The sequence below is a fragment of the Apostichopus japonicus genome, chromosome 14 (genome assembly GCF_037975245.1).
Source record: "Apostichopus japonicus isolate 1M-3 chromosome 14, ASM3797524v1, whole genome shotgun sequence".
In the NCBI taxonomy this organism is placed as follows: domain Eukaryota; kingdom Metazoa; phylum Echinodermata; class Holothuroidea; order Aspidochirotida; family Stichopodidae; genus Apostichopus; species Apostichopus japonicus.
In genome coordinates this window covers 2762487-2782942 of record NC_092574.1, presented here as the reverse complement: position 1 = coordinate 2782942, position 20456 = coordinate 2762487, and the positions used below count along the sequence as shown (strand labels likewise).

General features: G+C 41.2%; 1 protein-coding gene and 1 non-coding gene across 3 annotated transcripts in view; both read left to right on the top strand.

Moving 5' to 3' along the window:
- The window catches only part of LOC139979394 (protein inturned-like), a 58583-nt gene that overhangs the window by 18711 nt on the left and 19416 nt on the right, over positions 1 to 20456 (top strand). Inside the window, exons 1-2 of one of the 2 annotated variants that reach the window (XM_071990148.1) lie at positions 14804 to 15202; positions 19880 to 20343. In XM_071990148.1, the coding sequence (XP_071846249.1) occupies positions 15027 to 15202; positions 19880 to 20343 (640 nt within the window). In that variant the 5' untranslated portion in view covers positions 14804 to 15026. Of the gene's footprint in view, positions 1 to 14803; positions 15203 to 19879; positions 20344 to 20456 lie in introns of those variants that run through there. The other variant, XM_071990149.1, reaches the window with a different exon arrangement.
- LOC139980408 (U2 spliceosomal RNA) lies at positions 2911 to 3098 on the top strand. Its single transcript, XR_011797560.1, has one exon. It is a non-coding gene; the product is annotated as a U2 spliceosomal RNA (small nuclear RNA).

The window sequence follows — 20456 nt, the reverse complement described above, 5'->3', positions numbered from 1 at the left end:
TTAATACATTTGACGAACTTAAGTGATGGACAATTTAAACTTATAAGACAGCTAGATGTGCAGTGGCCTAAAAACCACTATCGTTATCGCAGTGTATTAGCAGTGTAATAATTATTTATAGGAAGCGCATATCGCGTACAATTGCTAGCTTAGCTTCATAACATGCTGTTCGTGCAACAACTTAGGACGAATCATAGAAAGGATGAGAAGAACGTTGTCGATGTGTTGTGCATACGTTTCGTGACACTCCTGCGAGTGCGGTTAGGTAGGCAATACGTTTTTTATTACGCATGGCCAACTGTCAGTGGCGTAGCCAGCGGGGGGGGGGGGCAGGGGGCGGGATCCCCCAGTTGAAATATTCGCCCCCCCCACTTGCCCCCCTCCCCCAAATGGAATTATTGACTGAGAAAAAAAACTTGAATGCACACTAAATATGTTGCTGGGCCTATGTGCATATTACCATGGTTTTAATGCAATTTTTATTCTATACCTTTTACCTAATTCTCTATCTGCGAAATTGGGTGGCCAAAATAAAAATCACTTCCATGGGAACATTGCCTTGAAAAAGAATTTGACCCAAGCAGCAGCGCAAAAAACGCCACTGTCTCTGTATTGTCAAATGTAGAAATGGGTTGGCAATTTAATTAAATGGTCTCCGCGGCACTCACAAGCGGAGGCTACGTTCAGTTTATGTTCACATGGTTATCCCTGATCCCTGGATTGTGTTCCGAAATGATTCACACGTGAGTGACGTGTATGGCAGAATGAATATCACAGTATTTAGAAACAATTTGCATTTTGACTGAAACTTACAACATGTTTTGCTTCGCCTACGCGACCAATCGCGATGTGTTTCTTGGGTTACGTACATTCAACACAGAACAGCCTAGTAGTCTATATACGTTTGTGTTTCCGTAGTGAGCTCATAGGCCCGAGGTGACCAGACGTCCCCGAATTTCGGGGACAGTCCCCGATTACAGTGTGCTGTCCCCGATGAACAAGTGTCCCCGAAAATGTCCCCGATTCGTCAAAATGTTCAGGAATTTCGAAAATATCCCACATTATTAGTAAAATAATTGTAAAAACAAAGTTTAGTCAAGTGTGCAGTCGCAGAACGGAACTTATAACCAGTATTTCAGGTGGGCCAGTGTAAAGTGGAAACACTGCTAAAAATATGCTAGATCGATCTAGCCTAGCACTATTTCGACCTTATAAATGGCAACTACGGCGACACAACGACACTTATAGTGTGAGCATGAGCAAATCACAAGCTCTTAAAGCAGCATTTTGCGTTGGGTCGCTTTTTTCCACGTTTTTAACATGTGCATCGATTTTTTTACATGTATCAATCATAAAACAGCAATCTAAGATACCATCCAAGTTTCACCCTGCCAAGAGCGTTAATTAGCGAGTAATTAACGATTTATGTCGATAAATGAGAAGAGTGTCCTCGACAAATTTCACAGTTAAAATTAATCGCATACAGTTCCGCCGAACCCACTAGTTTGAATTCAACCAATCAGAGATGCAGGTTTAGTTATGAGCCGTTGCTAAATATAGATTCAAGACTTCGCGTTGGTTGTACCAGGGAGTTGTTATGCAACTCCCTGGTACAACTGCCATATAGACTGTACACAAATCAAGCGTGGTGTTATATTACGTATCTGTCAATGACGTTCGTAGTGTTTAAATATTCATATTATGGGCGAGGTTTATTGGGTTCCCAACGGAAAATATCTTGGAGAACAACAAAGTTGAAAGTTGCAAATTTTTCGACTTTTATGCCACCATTTGAAGTAAAATATAAATAGATTAGCTAGTTATGTATGTCGTTATGGCAAAGTGGAATCAGTGAGGTTGAGAAAAATCATAGAAAATGACGCAAAATGCTGCTTTAAAGAACCACGTAAAGCCAGTGGATTTCATTTAAGAAAAAGCTACATTTTTGAAAATAAACTTGATTTAAAAAGTGCTTCAAAGTATCACCATTTTACATCTAAGCACCTTAGGCACTTGAAAAGTGGACAGCCCCTCCCCTTAAACCCCTCCCCCATATCAGTCACGCAATAAATGTCCCCGATTTCAGTCACGAAAATATGGTCACCTCACGGTGAGTGTAATAGGGCGCGAAATTCGTCGATAAGTTCGCAGACAGTCATCAGAATAGGCGAATTAACCTTCGCTAGACTGTTTGAGTGAGCCCTAGAAAGTGCAAAAGAAGGGCCCGAAGGGGGAATGATAACATCTTTGGTTGATTGGGGGGGGGGGGTGGTTACCCTCCCAGGCAAGTTAGATATCATGCTGATCATCTTTGAATGCTGACAGAAAGAGCATAGTCTATTCAGATTTTTAAAGAGAATTATCGATGACTTTTCAGTGATCTGTTTTATCGTTAATAATACCTATGTGGAAATAACATAAAACGTCAGCTAACTAGAGTGACCATCTGTACCCTACACTGCTGACACAATACCCGATTTGCCACAGTTTGTCATGCAAACTGTTTGGTATGTCTTTTGTACTAGCTTAGTCTGCCCCACCAATCAGACCCTTCGCCCCCCCCCTTTGCCCCCCCCCCCAGATGGAAAAGTCTGGCTACGCCACTGCCAACTGTAGGCTTTTAATAGGCTATAGGCTAAATTTAGCTAATTGCATCTGCCAAACTACAAGTAAGTAGCTGAATCAGTAGGCCTGAATGTTAGTACGATTCCAATCGAGTTAACGGAGCTGACGAGTATTCAAGATCAAAGGAGCACTGACAAAATACCATGCTAGAAAACAACAGTTTTTTAACATTTTTTCGACACTGAAAGGGGGAGCAGTTGCTCCCCTGCTCCCCCTGGCTACGTCCCTGGTGCAAAAGGGTGTACTCTGTTGTACATACAGCGGTGCTATAGGAAGTTTTCCGTCGTATTTTTCTCGGCCTTTTGGCTAAGATCATGTGTAGTACCTGTTCCCGAGGGGAATGGTGATACACACCCGACGATGCACACAGTCACAGTCTCGAAATTTGGTGAGTATAAATTATGGTAACGGTCGCCAAATAGCCAGTACTTTAATTTGTCGAGGCCTGAAAACCTTGAAAAAATGATTTTCATGGTAGAAATCATGGATACTTTTCATACATGGTATATGGATTTGCCATATTGAGTACAAGAATCCTGTTGCTTGTGAGGTCCATTCTCATTTGAGGTCAAACTCTGAAAATCCTTTTACATGATATCTAACGATGGGAATCGTGGATACTTCTAATACTTAGTGTGTGGATGCATACCATTGAGTACAATACCCCTATTGTTTTTGGAGTAGGTGTGTATTGCCACGTACAGTAGACTGACCTGTGTTTGCCATCATTGTATCAAAATGGTGGTTCGGGCCATTTCTATTGTACAGCTAGTTCTGTATACAACTCGAAACCTCGATTCATTTTGCATTCTGGTTAAAATTAACATTGGGTGTGTGTTGCTCGAGCCGCAGTCACTTGTTCGTCTCTTTGGAATCAATTTGACCTGCCGGCGAGGCAACCCCGATCCTCGCCGTTATCACTCGAACGTTTGTTCACCCTGCAGGCAACCCCGATCCTCGCCGTTATTACTCAAACGTTTGTTCACCCTGCAGCCCATTACTCGTACGTTTGTTCACCCTGCAGCCCATTACTCGTACGTTTGTTCACCCTGCAGCCCATTACTCGTACGTTTGTTCACCCTGCAGCCCATTACTCGTACGTTTGTTCACCCTGCAGCCCATTACTCGTACGTTTGTTCACCCTGCAGCCCATTACTCGTACGTTTGTTCACCCTGCAGCCCATTACTCGTACGTTTGTTCACCCTGCAGCCCATTACTCGTACGTTTGTTCACCCTGCAGCCATTACTCGTACGTTTGTTCACCCTGAAGCCCATTACTCGTACGTTTGTTCACCCTGCAGCCCATTACTCGTACGTTTGTTCACCCTGCAGCCCATTACTCGTACGTTTGTTCACCCTGCAGCCCATTACTCGTACGTTTGTTCACCCTGCAGGCAACCCCGATCCTCGCCGTTATTACTCAAACGTTTGTTCACCCTGCAGCCCATTACTCGTACGTTTGTTCACCCTGCAGCCCATTACTCGTACGTTTGTTCACCCTGCAGCCCATTACTCGTACGTTTGTTCACCCTGCAGCCCATTACTCGTACGTTTGTTCACCCTGCAGGCAACCCCGATCCTCGCCGTTATTACTCAAACGTTTGTTCACCCTGCAGCCCATTACTCGTACGTTTGTTCACCCTGCAGCCCATTACTCGTACGTTTGTTCACCCTGCAGCCCATTACTCGTACGTTTGTTCACCCTGCAGGCAACCCCGATCCTCGCCGTTATTACTCGTACGTTTGTTCACCCTGCAGCCCATTACTCGTACGTTTGTTCACCCTGCAGCCCATTACTCGTACGTTTGTTCACCCTGCAGCCCATTACTCGTACGTTTGTTCACCCTGCAGCCCATTACTCGTACGTTTGTTCACCCTGCAGCCCATTACTCGTACGTTTGTTCACCCTGCAGCCCCAAACAAGTTTACCAGAGAATTGTTTTTGTTTGTGTGTGTAAATATCGTTTCAGATTTATTTATTCAGTTGATTCAGAAAATCCCCCACAGGCATATGCCTTGCTTTTCCCCTTTTAATTCTTTTTGTCAACGTTGTTGCTATATGTACTTTGTAAGCATATTTGTACTCTACATACCTCACACGAGTGAGGTGCACAGAGATTGAATAAAATTGTAACCTAATAGCTCCATGATTCTGCTTTCCTGTTTTTTAACGACTTTTATCGAAAAATTCCCCAAAGACAACAAATCTGTCAAAAATATACAGAGACGCAGCAGTTGCAATCACAGAGCATATTTGATTTTGATAGTTTCTGTGTGGTTAAGATGGCGTACACACATATGTCGCGCAGCTGCATGAGCATTGTTGACAGGGAACCCTGGAATGTCAGCAGGAGGTTGCTTATTACTTTGCCAAAGTCAAACGGAATATAGGTGTCTGGGGATTGCATCTGCGAGTTTGTATGTGTGTGAGGTCAACATTCGTCAGATGTCCACGTCTAATAACCCTGTAAACAAGCTAACTAAAACAGTACATCTGATGTGGCAGCTCCAAAAAATGAAAGTGGGTTGCAATTCATACATGTGTTACCACCTGATTGAGTACAAAATCAATATTTTCTTAGAGGGTTAAAGGTCGTTTTAGGTCAACAGACGTCAAAGAATGAAAATATTGGAGACAAGATAACTAAAAACTACATCTTGCTGTTGGTTGAGGTTTATACATGTAATTGGACCCCACTTGGTCACTACAAGAATCTTGTTCAAAATAGCGGAGGTCAACATAGGCGAAATCCCGAAAAATTGCTAAACCCGAATACAGCAAAAGTCAAGTTGGGTGAACTTCATACTTGGTATGTAGGCTCAAAGTAGTGAGTACAAGAACCGTAATGAAATTGGTGGAGTTCGAAGGTCATTTGAGTCAAAGTATAAAAATCTAATAAGAACAAAAACTCAAAAATTTCTATTAACTTCTTACTTGGTATTTGAGTCCACCTCATTAAGTACAATAACATCGTGTGCACACTTTAGATTAAGTATTCACGTATAAAATGCGACAAGGAATCACTATGTCTGTTGGAGGTGGGAAGGGGAGGGAGAAATAGAGAAAATCGGTTGGTGAATTTCGCCAGAGAATATTACTTTTGTTGATGCTACGTTGGCCGAGATGGGACTTATAGAACTAGAATGCAAAATGCAGTGAGGTTTCGATGACTTCAGTGCACTAGACTTATGCTTGTTAGTATAACCAGAACTAGCTGTTACAATACCACTACGGCATGATAAAAACAGGTCAGTCTACTCTACGTGGCTATACACACCTCCACCAAAAACAATAAGGGTCTTTTACTCAATGTTATGTATCCACACAGCAAGTATTAGAGGTATCCACGATTTCCATCGTTAGATATCATGTAAAAGGTTTTCAGAGTTTGACCTCTGGTGACCAATAGGAGCAACGTGATTCTTGTAATCAATATAGCAAATCCATATACCATGATTTCTACCATGATAAATCATGTTTTCAAGGTTTTCAAGGTTTCGACAAATATTTTTAATAGTACTCGCTATTTGGCGATCGTGACTAAAAGTCTACTCGCCAAATTTCACTCGCCACTAGGCCTATGATTGTTGTTCAAGTCTCCAAAGTACTGATCTGCAACTTAAATACTTTATATGAACAAAGGTTAGACAGTTAGGCAGATACATGGTGCTACGTAATTGCGCATTGGAAAGTCAAGTTTCTTTGCAGTGTGAAATTTAAACTTTTTTTCCACCAAAAGTAAGTGCTGAACAAAATAAAACATGTCGCAGAATCATATATAAGCAGCAAGACCTACTGTTATGTCTTAAACAATTAAATGTAAAACATCTGTAAAAACACCTACGAAGATAGCTTGGCTTCTGTTACATTATGGCTCCTATATTACTAGGTATATACTATACAGTAGCTAGGTGTGCGCGAGTCCTAAGCCTATACAGTACCTTACTACTACTTTGAACCGCATTCGATTTGCGCGACTTCGTACATTTGCCCCGTTATTTATCTTGTCTTTTAGCTGCAGATTGATGCGCGAAAAATATCGCTATTACTCCATTTCACTGCCTAAATCAAAGCGATCTTTTACGCAATGAAAATCTGAGGTTGTAAGAGCATCTATCTTACAAAAATCCTAGCAGCAACAACAGCAAACTTTTCTCAAAACTCCTTAAATTGTTCTATACTTTGCAAATTATGAATGATAGCCAGTAGGAAAATGCCTTAAGAAATAATTAAAGCGCTGTTTTGCCATCTTGAGTGTTTTAGTATTGTGACTGGTATTCTTCACATTGTTGTGTTAACGAACCCTATTCAACCCAACCGTTGTTGGCCTAGATAACATAAGATTGCTCACAGGCAGGGGCGGGATTTGAGTTGTGAAAGTGGGGGGGCAAACCTGCCAGCAAGACTATCTAAGCGGAGCGCCACCATCGGTTGGCGCGGAGCGTACAAGAAATTTTTTGGCTTTACAAACCCGCCAGATGGCCGGAAACGGCACTTCCGGAGTGCTCTAAACTGCATGTACCCATCCTTGAAATATGGATCTCATGTCTGCAATTTGTATCTAGATAGTTAATTATCGTTTTAAATTTTGAAGAGGATTGATAGTAGAACATATGGTCAGATGGTGATGCACAACTTTTGTTATACGTCACTATCTAAGAGGAGCGCCTTCATCGGTTGGCAAGGAGCGTCGAAATTTTCGATGAAAGGTACCCTTAGATCGGTAAAATTAACACCCATATAGGCTTTAAATTGCATCTAAACAATTAATGAACGTGTTTAAATTTAGGGAGGACGGATAGAAGAACTTATATGGTGATGTACAACTGAAGCTTATACGTCACTATTTAGGCGGTGCACCACCATCAGTTGGCGCGGCGCGTCGGAATTTAAGCAAAAAGGAAATCCTAGATCAGCAAAAATGACACCTCTGGTAACAATAAATCGCATCTAGACAGTTCTTTCCCCCTAAAATTATTAGTATATTGTGCATTTGGACCGATCAAGAATATGTTCAGCACCCACTTCGAAATTCTCCCAGCGGTCCCCACTTCTTGGAGCACTTGGCAAATATTGGGGCTGAACATACCTTTACCCCCCCCCCCCCATGGGGGATAAGCCCCTCAAGTCCACCGGTTCCGTCGCCACTGAAGTCGAGGAGGGGTGATTTCGAGCAGTAAAGAAATTACATCGGCATTGCCATTGCATATTGTTGAATGACACGGGGGGGGGGGGTGTCATGTGTCAGTTTATGAATTTAATTATTGATATACCCAATGTGCAAATCTGGCTTTCGTAAATCGTTTCTCTGGATTTAGTTATTCAACGCATTCAGTAGAGCAGCAACGTTGAAAAGCTAGCACTGTAGCACATGCCGCGGATTCATCACATGCAGAATTGAATCGCTATAGTGTGTTAGCTCCAGGATTCGTAACTTGTGCTGCGAACCATGTGCTAGCTCCAGTTATTCTGCATGCTACATGTTACGATCTTAAATACAAATTCGACTTATAGATTCGAAACAAACAGGCCTATTTGATAGAGCTGTTGTGGGGGAATAATTTCGATTAGGGTTGTGCACATTTGTCTGCAAAAACGACATAAAAGTGAACTAAGATTTGGGAAAAAAGTGGGGGGGGGGCAAATGCCCCCTCTTGCCCCCCCCCGTAATCCCGCCCATGCTCACAGGCCTAACCATTTTTGTTCAAGTTGTCCCATAATCATACACGTGACGAAAGTCGAACGTTACTTTTAAGGCTTCGTTATGCTGAAACTGGTGGAAAAGACTACACAAATTGAGATCAACAGCCGATCCAGACAAAAGCTTGTGAACTCACTGCCAAACTAAGACCGTTTTACACAATTATTTCGCATTGATATTGGTCATAGTAAATTATCTGACTATACGAACTGTTAAGTTTCATAAACGCTGCATGGTCACAACGAAACTAAATCCAACCTGAAATAAATACGACGGAAAACGACCAATAGAACCGCTGTATACTACAAAAAGTACACCTTTTTTTGCACGCAATGTAAGGCTTCCAAGCCAATGCAAATATGTTCGAGTTTTCAGTTTGAGATTCTACGGATGCCAATAAGCTCATTTCCAATTGACAATAACCTCCTATTCGTATGAGGCGTAAAGCACATGTTATCTGATAGGCTGGTTGGTGGGAGATACGGCAGCTTATAAAAGAAGGTTTCCACAATTTGGCGTCTGGTGACTTCAAATGACCTTTACCCTCAATAAAATCTTCTACTACATACTAAATATGAGATTCGTTTAACCTTCCCTTCTTGGGATATCGTGTTTAAAAATTTTTCACAATTTGACTTCTAGTGACCCCACATGGACTTTGACCTCCACAAAAAAAAAAACTATTGGCTTAATGCTCTTAAATGTGGTCCTCCTACTAACGAAATATGAGATTGGTCCAAGCTTATCTCCTTGAGATATCGTGTTTACAAGGTTTTCACCATTTGGTCCCCGGTGACTCCAAATGATCTTTGACCTCCCCACAAAACAATAAGGTTCTTCTACTCAATGTGGTACTCATATATACACAATATATTATATTGGTCCAAGCTTCCCTTCTTGAGATATCGAGACGTCACAAATTATTTTATTGACGGGTAAAACGCATATGATAACAACATAAACACACGTGAAGCCTGCGTAAACTGCACTGATAACAAGCTGAGAACATAGAATGACGGCGCTATTTCACTTAACGTAATAAAGATATACATCGACGTAGTAGATCGCTACGATGACAGCTTTTCAAACAACGGCATAAATTCATGTGACACCGTAATATCATGCAACGAAGGTGATGACGCGCTTCTACTTTTTGAACTGGATTCTATAATTTGACCCAGATCTGAAGAAGTGGGTCTGATTTGAGCCAGAACCCTTTCCGTATACGTTTCGAACTAAATGTGGTCGTTACCGTTGTTTCCGAGCACGAATTGCGGATAAGTTCACGAGAGGATTTCTTACGGCAAAGGTATTATATTCGAGAATGTCCGACGAAATAAGAAATAAGTTGAGGGGGTCTAATTGAGAGAGGATTGAAAAACGCAGAAATTGCAGATTATTTGGAAGTGTCGAAAAGGAAAGTGAAAAGTGATCTATTGAATGATATAAGCAGTGAGACATACCCATTATATTCTACTATCATTCTGGTAGTCTATTCCGTCAAACAAAATGCCTATATGTTCATTCAATTAGTATTATACTGTGTTGTTTGGTGTTTGCAACTTACCAAACTGGTTGTTGAATATACACATATAAATTAAAAAATCCAACACAAAACGCTATAAAATGTAACTCAATATTTTGCATTAACATCAGCCAATCATCCTTGAAATAAACTGTAAGAAGTAGTCCAGTGTCGCAACCAGTGGCGGCGGAACCGGGGGGTGGGGGGCTTGGGGGGGGGGGCTCAGCCCCCCAATAAAAAAGTTGAGGGGGCAAATGCATGATAAGCCCCCCCCCCAATATTTACCAAGGCTCCGAAACGTGCATCTGCCCATTTTTCAATGCATACTTGTCGATCTGTCCGATGCACACGTATACTCTATAGGTGTAATAATTTTAGTACTTGCTGGGGGACCCTCGGCCCGTCCCCTGGCTATAGACCACATTGTCACCCCAACCGCGTCTTCACGCCCCGTGAAAAGTGGAAGCAGTGAGTGTGAGTACCGGTAAGCGTAACACAACGTCTTAGGCCAATGACTTGCCTCATTTCAGCCAGTTCTCCAACATCCCCTTACTTAGTGGCGGAGCGTCCATATATACAGTCAGGGGGCGGATGCCCCCCCCCCCCCCACGGACTCAAATGGACTGCTGGCGCCCTTTTCAGCTTTTCACTACTTTTTACTTATTCGCGATTTTTGACTATTTTATTGCGCTCTCATATACCTATTGACATTTGTCATATTCTGTTGGTGTAATTTTCCGACAAAATGGCGACGACACCTATTTATTCTCCGTTTATCTGCAAATTAGCAAGGCCCCGGAAAGGGTCATTTCCTGCAATCTAGGGAGTATCTTTACTTAAAAATTTTCTGTACGCTCCGCACCAACCTGTGGTGGCGCTCCGCTTAGATAGTGTTGAAAGCGCCTCTACAGACCATTCTTGCCCTCCCTGACCAATACTCTAGCTCCGCCACTGCCCTTACTACACTCAAAAACATCTTTGCGAGTACACTACGAGTAATAGCTACTCTCTTAAAAAAACATCGAATATACAAATTACAATGTTTTTACAGACTTTTACGTGCAATCTGAGAAATTGCAGGCTTGAGACCCATATTTTAGGGCTAGGTATTCGCAGCATAAAACACTCGGAAAGTGCCGTTTCCGGCCATCTGGGGGTTTGAAAAACCCAAAATTTTCTTGTACGCTCCGCGCCAACCGATGGTGGCGCTCCGCTTAGATAGTCTCCACACATTAGCCCCCCCCCAATAATTTTTCCGTTCCGCGCGCCTGGTCGTAACCAGAGCGGCTCGGTCTGAAATGTGCCTCCCTCCCCCACTACCCCCATCGACGGTGTCAGGTGACTGCGTCTCTTTCACGTATAGTGTGTAGTTTATCCTAGTGCGTGCGGTGGGTTGAAATGCTAACATATAAAGTCAAGTAAACCTTTATAATAATTAATTAAGGTGACCAGACGTCCGGAAGGTTTTCTAAAAACCTCCATAGTTTACCTTAATATCCTCAAAACGACTGAATATGCATAAAAATCTTATTTAAACATACTCTGACTGTTAGAACTAAAGCCTATAGCGTATATATTTTTTATTTATCCTATAGCTCTGAGACCTATTGCTAGCTTATGAGCCTGAGGTTGTTGTATGTTTCTCCCAACAATATAACAAATACATATTATACAAGTTCAGATAACAGCAAAACTCACTCCTACTCTTTCGAAATTTTAATATTACATCTTCCCCATATCCTAATTCTCGAGAGTTGCTTCCATTTTCGACAGTTGTTTTTTTTTTATTCCAATTCCGTGTTGACTATTCAAACGATGATTCGGTGGGCTAAAACGATAACTCCCGCTCGCTCAAATCAAAGCCATATACTGACACGGCTCTGGTCGAAAAAGTAGAAGCGCGCCATCACCTTCGTTGCATGATATTACGTTGTCACATGAATTTATGCCGTTGGATTAAAAGTTGTTGTTTGAAAAGCTGTCGTCGTAGCGATATACTACGTCGATGTATATCTTTATTACGTTAAGTGAAATAGCGCCGTTATTATATGTTCTCAGCTTGTTATCAGTGCATTTTACGTAGGCTTCACGTGTGTTTATGTTGTTATCATATGCGGTTTACCCGTCAATAAAATTATTTACGATGACATTACAGAAAAAAAAATGATGTTAATGTCAATTTTTGCGTTGTTATACTATTAAGGAAGCTGCTGTATACATTTATGTTGTTATTGCACATAAGTATAACATCATAACATCAAATCACGTCGTCGTCATTTGAATTTAGTCATCAATATAATGAACGTTGTTGTTGTTTAATTTTGCCCTTTTTGCGTTCCATATATATTACGATTTGGTTCAATTCTGCAGTACACATCGTTAGTTCTGCATGTTGCGATGCCACCAGAAATTGTAGGATTCTGAGATATTTCTTATTCTCTCGAGTGACTTTCAAGTAGGCCTACAAGAGCACATGCCAGAAAGAGGAATTTAATTTCTATGGAAGGTATTTCAAACCCGGAAGCTGCGTTTCTTTCGGACAATTTTCTTTTAGCTCCTTTTACTTACACACCAAAATACATTCCAGAGAGGAATTTAGTTTCAATGGAATGTATTTCAAAGCCCTTGTGGGACCCAGGGGCGAGACACCAGAGATTGTAGCGTTTTGGTAGCTCAATATTATCTAAATCTGTGAAATTTGGACATAAGGGATACTGTTTTAGTTTTTTTTACCGCAGCCGACTGAGGGAAGGGGAACTGAGTGTGTGGGGGAACATGATTGGGGTCCTTTTCCCCAGTGGCGTCGCCAAGGGGGGGGGGGGCCAGGGGGCACGTGCCCCCCCCCCTGGAAAACCCAGTGCCCCCCGAGTGTCCCCCCCATCTGAGATTTGGGTTGGTAAAAAAATATATATATATTTTGTTATATTCAACTCCCATCATCTGAGTTGGTTTTTCATAAGGACAAAGAAGCACAGTAATTCGTATTTTCTTCAAATGAGCTGCGAAAAAATGAACAAGTTTATCCTTGAACGTCGGGTATCGAAGTCGTAACCCGCGCCATCACAACAGGTGTCGATATTTACATTGAATGTGTCAGTGCTCACGCCATACCAGCGGATATACAAGTCCGCTTCGCGAGCTACATGACTGTGAGAAGGGAGGGTACTGCAATATGTTGCCTTGGTCTGAGGTTGACAGGTTAGGAGCTGACGAAATGTGAGAATGTGAGGGTCCGCAGGCACCATACTTGCCTATATTTGTGGACCCATATATTGACCCTTTTGTGTAGGGGGTACAGAGGTCATTTGAGGTCAGATGCTTGTAGGAACAAATGGCGAATGTTCACACCTGCATACTGAGCCATACTCGATGTGTGATCAAACTTTGGATTGCATGGTGAGATCCCTGATAGGAGCCAATAACGATGCTGGAACCTGTTACATCTTAATAGATAATGGGCGAAAACGAGAAGGACAAGAAAGGAGTCGGGGTCATGCACACATTAATTCAACAAATGTAGGTTCTATTGATAGGGTTAGGCATAATATCGACAGCATGTGGTTCATATCCTCTGCAAAATTCTGCGCCTTGTTAAAATCATTACCTCAAAAATAGCAATTTCTGGAGATATCTTCAGATCGAATTTAGCATCAAATGTGGCAGCATTTTGCATCTAGCCCATCCTCCGTATGCGAAAATTTTCCAAAGGGGAGGGGGGCAGTGACGGCGGAACCGGGGGGGGGGGGGGGCTTGGGGGCTCAGCCCCCCAATGAAAAAGTTGAGGGGGCAAATGCATGATAAGCCCCCCCCCCCCAATATTTACCAAGGCTCCGAAACGTGCATCTGCCCATTTTTCAATGCATACTTGTCGATCTGTCCGATGCACACGTATACTATATAGGTGTAATAATTTTATTAAATGCTGGGGGGACCCTCGGCCTGTCCCCTGGCTATAGACCATATTGTCACCCCAACCGCGTCTTCACGCCCCGTGAAAAGTGGAAGCAGTGAGTGTGAGTACCGGTAAGCGCAACACAACTTCGTCTTAGGCCAATGACTTGCTTCATTTCAGCCAGTTCTCCAACATCCCCTCACTACACTCAAAAACGTCTTTGCGAGTACACTACGAGTAATAGCTACTCTCTTAAAACACCATCGAATATACAAATTACAATGTTTTTACAGACTTTTACGTGCAATCTGAGAAATTGCAGGCTTGAGACCCATATTTTAGGGCTAGGTATTCGCAGCATAAAACACTCGGGAAGTGCCGTTTCCGGCCATCTGGGGGTTTGAAAAACCCAAATTTTTCTTGTACGCTCCTCGCCAACCGATGGTGGCGCTCCGCTTAGATAGTCTCCACACATTAGCCCCCCCCCCCAATAATTTTTCCGTTCCGCCGCGCCTGGAGGGGCACCCCCTCCCCTTAGACCCCTCCCCAGGACGTTGATCCGTATCCACCTAAGTGCCCCCCCGCCCATCAAATGCTGGTGCCCCCCTGTGCCCCCCCCCAGACTGAAAAGTCTGGTGGCGCCACTGCTTTTCCCCCTGGAATGCCCTACCCACCACATGGTAGCTAATGGCTTGGGCATTCACATTCAACTTTAGATACCAGACCGTTTAGATTTTGAGCTCGAGGAGCGCAAAAGTTAGCATAGTTCTCTGCCAGCTCATCATGCCAGCTCTCGCTGCGGAATCTTTTTGTTTCGTCCCAGATTTCCTAAAATGCCATAAATCACCTTTAATCCTCGAGAGTTTTAGACGATCATTAGTTTATTTCATCCTCTTCAACCTGCATGCATAACAAGAAAGATGACGACTCAAAAAAGTCAGGAAGGTCATTTTAAGACTATTTCCCGACAATGAGTACCTAGTTGTGGTATGCCACCTTAAGGAGAAGTGGTGTTTAATTTTGACATGTCGCCCTCCTTTGCAAGACTTTCCCGGATGTAAACATTGACTTTCCGACTTCAAAGTGGGTTGGTGAAGTGTGGGGACAGCAGTGCAAAATACAACTGATCAAATGCTGAAGTCGGATAGGCTTTAACACTAGGCTAGCCACACAGACCTGTGCTAGCTACTTTTTTGTTTGTTTAGCTACAAACATGCATGACTATACAGCAGGTATTAACGTTAGGGTTTCGTTATTGAAAAAACTCCGTTGAATCCTCCCATGGAGCCAAATCATCGGAAAGAGGGACCATGGAAAAATCCCGATCATTATTCAAAATCAAAATCGAAACGTGTGGCCGAGGCAAGAAAGATTATTGAAACATTGACGCAACCGAACTCATCAGTTACCATCTCACATGAAGGCTTTGCATCAGAGCAACAATCTTCGCATAACGTGTAAGAAAATTCGCATTTGAAACTATAGGCCCGGGAATTGTGCACTAATTTGGGATCCGGGAGTAATTGCAGAATACCTCGCTAAAAGAGGTTGGGTATGGCGTCCGTATAGTCTAGTATTAATACGCAGAGAAATGCCAAAACTAAGTCCAATGTATCATGCTGTTGTGGTTACACTGTCCGTTCAATTTATGCATCTAGGCAAGTTCAATACAAACAGAAATGCCAAAAATAAACTCAACTGGTTCTAGAATCTAGGTATTAATTATGCTGTTGTGGCTACACCCTCAGGACGGTTCATTTTTGTCATTCCTTTTCAGCCGGACAATCCATCGTTATAATTGTTACTATGGGACCTAGGCCTAATTGAAACTTAAATTTCAATATTACAAGGAGAAATGCCAAAATAAACTAAGTTCAATGTATTATGCTGTTGCGACAGTGTAGCTAGCTACAGGGTGGAGCTTTGTGTTGCAGGGTATTCTGCAATTAAGCTGGAATCAGGGTATATTTGTCAGCTGTTACTGTTGGTGGGTTAGGCCTAGTCTTGAATTACAGTATTGTAGGATATGGGTATGCTAGGGTGAGACTAAGTCTGTAAGTTTTGGTTAGAAGTAAGGGTCCTGGACACCTAACTCCAATGTTAGAGAAGACCATAAACCCAACCTAATATGAGCTCTTATCCTAACACCTACCCTTTGACAAACAAGTGATAAGTGTGACATAATCTTAAGCTTGACTTAGTGTCATGCCATTAAACTATTTGAGGTCATGGCTCATGTAGTATGCAGGCATAGTATAGGCTAGACCTTACAGGTCGGCTGTATATGCCTAGCCTTAGAAGTTAGATCCAAAGCTAATTCTGGCCCAGAAACAATGGCCACTAGGGCAACTCTGACACCAGCCAGAAAATACAGTAACAAACATTCACCACTGTGACTGTGACTCCAGCAAGAATTTCCTATTTGAAAAGATGTCAATGTTCTGCATTATACTTACATGTGTCATTCTCAAAGGTGTTTAGGCAGTAATAAATTACCTAAAAAGGAACTGATTAATTTTTAACCCCCTGAAATTTAGGCCTAGGCTTAACTAACTAAATTTACTAAAGCTTAGGAAGACAAGACTAACTTAAGCAGTGGTCAATCCTGGCAATAAACCCACACTACTGTACAGTACTGTACGGTATTATGATGGGTGTCATCAAAGATGAGTTGTGTAACTGTGTTAGCGCATGAACTCACTTGCTTTTGGTCACTATCACGGTATCACCATCTCCATGTAAGGAGAATTTACCCTTACAATAATATAATTATGAATGTTAAGCGTTTCAATGAATAAAACAAAGAAAAGATGTGCAAGATATTAGCATCATGATCAGGCAAGAAATTGCAATACTGTACAGCCCTACACAAGTAACATTTAACATAATACAGCTTTACATGTGATTCAGGATACCATAATCCAACATGATTTAAGGCAAAGATTAAGCAGAATGACTAGGCCTTCCTGTAAGCAATCAATTTACTTTGGCATTGTCACTTTGTAGGTATAAATGAAACATGGCAAAGAATTTAATTGAATGAATATTCAACCAGTAAAACAGTTAGTGTTCAGGTCCAGCATTGCACTTGGAGAAAAAGGCTGATGACGTTAAAAGTATAGAACCGATTTCACAGTATATACTTACTAGGAACGACTTCACATCTCCAGCTAACATTGATGAAAAAAGAACTTAACACGTTTAAACCAAGAAGTGTTAAAATCAGCTCAACTTTATGAAATTGGTGAAAAAAGAGCTCATAAGTTTAACAGGTGTAAAAGTTGCTTCAGTAGAGGACCTCGCTTCACAATTACAACAGTGTTAGAAATAATTTTTGCAAGTAAAAGGAGGTGATAGTCTGTTCCCAACCAAAATGGAATAAACTACAGTATAGGTGATCAGTTAGGGTTCACAGTGACAAGATGTATTGAAGCCACTTAGTAATATCACAATAGAAATTATAAATACACTGCTGGATATTAAACATTAAAAGCTGATATTAAAAGTTGTGGTTACTTTTTGGTTTCATATGCCATAGGCTGGCCAGTAGGGTTAGTCAAGTCAAGTTTGTGTATGTGTGTGTATATATGACGCCCTAGCTTGTAAACACAATATACCGGGATACACTTGAACATCAAAAGAGCTCATATATGCATGGTAGGCTAAACTTATGAGTGTAAAGGTTTTACACAATTTGGTGTAAGTCAGAGGTCATTTAAGGTCACCAGAGGTCAAAACTTGAAATCCTTGCAAACCTGATTTCTCCAGGTAGTAAACTTTATTGGCTCTCATAGTTGGCACGTGGCTTCCCTATAACGAGTGTCAAGAACAGTATTTTTTGATGTCAAAGTCGTTTGGTGTCATCAAAGGTCATACTCTGTAAAGCCATAAGGACAATATCCCAAGATAGGTTACATCTCATACAGTAGTAGCTCATATTTTGCAACATGTGTCTTTCGTAAGGTGACTACAAGAACTATGTTATTTTGGGTGGAGGTCAATTTGGGGTCAGCGTGGGTCTTGATGTCAAATATCAAATGGATCTAATGAGGTAAAACTGTTAGAAAAGCTCTTTGTTGTTAAAGTGTGCGATCAAAATAAATTACCAACAACAGATGATATCCCTCTGTCTTTCTTTCATTGTTGTGGTATTATGTTACACAGTCCCCAATCGTACACCATGTAAGCACTGACTTTAGGGCTTGACTTAAGTTTGTGAGTTGCATGTGTCTAACTTGTCTTTGAATCTCCCACTGTCATGTTATTACCAACTTTGGCTTGTTTCACTTTAGTTATCAACTGTAACTCTACTGTGTAGTCCTGCTGTTGTTATGCATCTGCATACAGATATTTTGTAATGCCTGTGAGTGTACTGTAGATTGCTATAAGGTGTACCTAACTCATGTACTAGGCCTGTAGTACATAACATATATGTGACAGTGCAGTTACACATGTTCTTCTGCACACCAAAATTGCTTGTTTCTTCAGAGAGATATTTTATTTGTACAGATATTTCAAAAGGAAGACATCAAGCATTAAAACACACTAAACACATGTTCTAACTCTGTAAACAATCAAATTCACAAACCACCGTAAATTACCCCTGCTCATGATCAAGCGCCCTCACAAGTATTGATATTGGAACATTCTTTAACAATATAATCTATTGCAAGGTAAATCCTCCCTTGCATGAAATCAACCAAAAGGGAAACTACCATTGCACAACTTGAACCAAGATAACTTTTTCCCAGACTTGTAAACTTCATCAGATCTTAGTGAGCAGGCTTTGGCCAATCTTCCAACTTTTAACGTACATGCAGATGTAATTAAAACTTGTATTGTCACTAAGAGTACTTTTCCTGGGCCATGTGAAAACATGAGCACTGTATTTGTTAATAGATATTTATGTACTGGACTTTAGATGCATGTGCACAGTATCAACAATCAATGGTTGTATTTGTTAATAGATATTTGTGTACTGGACTTTAGATGCATGTGCACAGTATCAACAATCAATGGTTGTATTTGTTAATAGATATTTATGTACTGGACTTTAGATGCATGTGCACAGTATCAACAATCAACATGGTTGTATCAAATGGTAAAGGTATTTAAGCAGATCATAAATTGTAATTATTCTTGAGTCTCTCGATAGAGGAGTACTGTTTGCCCTATAGGGTGCATAACATATATTTTGGAGCTCTTTTTGTATCTTGTACAAAATCAAGAGTGACATTGCATGGGTACAGTATTACACCACAATAGAAGACTATAGTTGAAATGTGGGAGAATGGGAGCATTATATAGGAGTGAAGTTTGTACTTGGGCAAGAAGTGCTGAAGTCTATTTATAATCCCATTAGATCTACAGACTCTTTTACTTACTATATGTTCTTTCCAATTTATTTTGGGGCAATCAATTGTTATTCCGAGTCCTAAGAAATATGCATGATTTGAGGCTTTACTTGGGTGTCCACCTACAGTACAGTAGCACAACAGTAATATTGCTTATGTGATTAAATTTGCTATCCAAATATATTAAGAGATTAGCTATTAGATCTCAACCATTCGGATAAGCTTGAAAATGTATTAGTGACATCGACAAATGTGTCATGTAAGTTACTATTTTGAAGAAAAACAGTAGTATCATCCGCAAATAAATTGCAGCTGAATTTTTCAGAGGATTTATAGATTTCATTAATATATAAAATAAAAAGAAGTGGTCCCAGTATGGAGCCCTGGGGAACACCAATATTATATAATGTTAGATCAGATGAAGAAACATCTGCACAGTAATGTAGATAACTCTTAAACCAGTTGTATGCCACACCTGGAGCAAATAGTTTAAATTCATTAAAATAGTGCAGATTTAAAGATTGGTTAGGGGTCAGGTAAGGTGATAATTGTTTTACATTTACTGTATGCAAGATGGCTTTCTGATTCTTAAAATTTCAGGGTATATTTGGCAGTTCATGCACTGAATGAAGCATTTGTCTTGTTAAGTAAAGACCACATCTATGTCAAAAGTGTTATCAGTGGGCCATTTGGGGTGAGAAAGGGGGTGTTTCTAGGTGCAAGTCAAAGCCTCCCAAGTTATCCAAACAGCAGTCCTAACCTTGCATTTTTTTCTTTCAGTGCTTTGAAACCAGCTTGGTATGATTCAATTCAGAAAGATACAGGAGAGCTCATCTATGTTGATGCTGGCAAGGATGAAACAATTACAGCCGTTGAAGATGGACAATCTTTGTCCGAGAAAAATAATAGGAAAAAGGGTAGAAAATTCTCTCCCTTACAGAGAAGGACAAAAGATAATCATAGCAATGGCAAAACTGAATCTGGAAGCCAACTGAATGGAAAGGTTTCCTGTAAATTAACTAAGGATGTTGTGCTTCATGTAAATGACAGAAGCAGAGATGACAATGGACCACTACTGCAGAGGCTGTTTGGTATAGTCACAGGACATGTTGGAGTTGATATATTTGGGAGAACAATACCTGATCAGCAGGGTGATGGCCAGATAAGCAGAGATGACAACAGGGTAGCAGTTCATGCTCTTCTTCCAGATGGATCTGCAGTCGCAACAGGAGATATATTAATAGGTACTGTGCACCCCAAACCTTTTGTAGAGCTAGGTACTTTCAGCTGATCTAAGTCTCATGATCACAGGTATGAGATTTCCTGATTCAACACCTACTCTAGCTAGAAGCTGTAT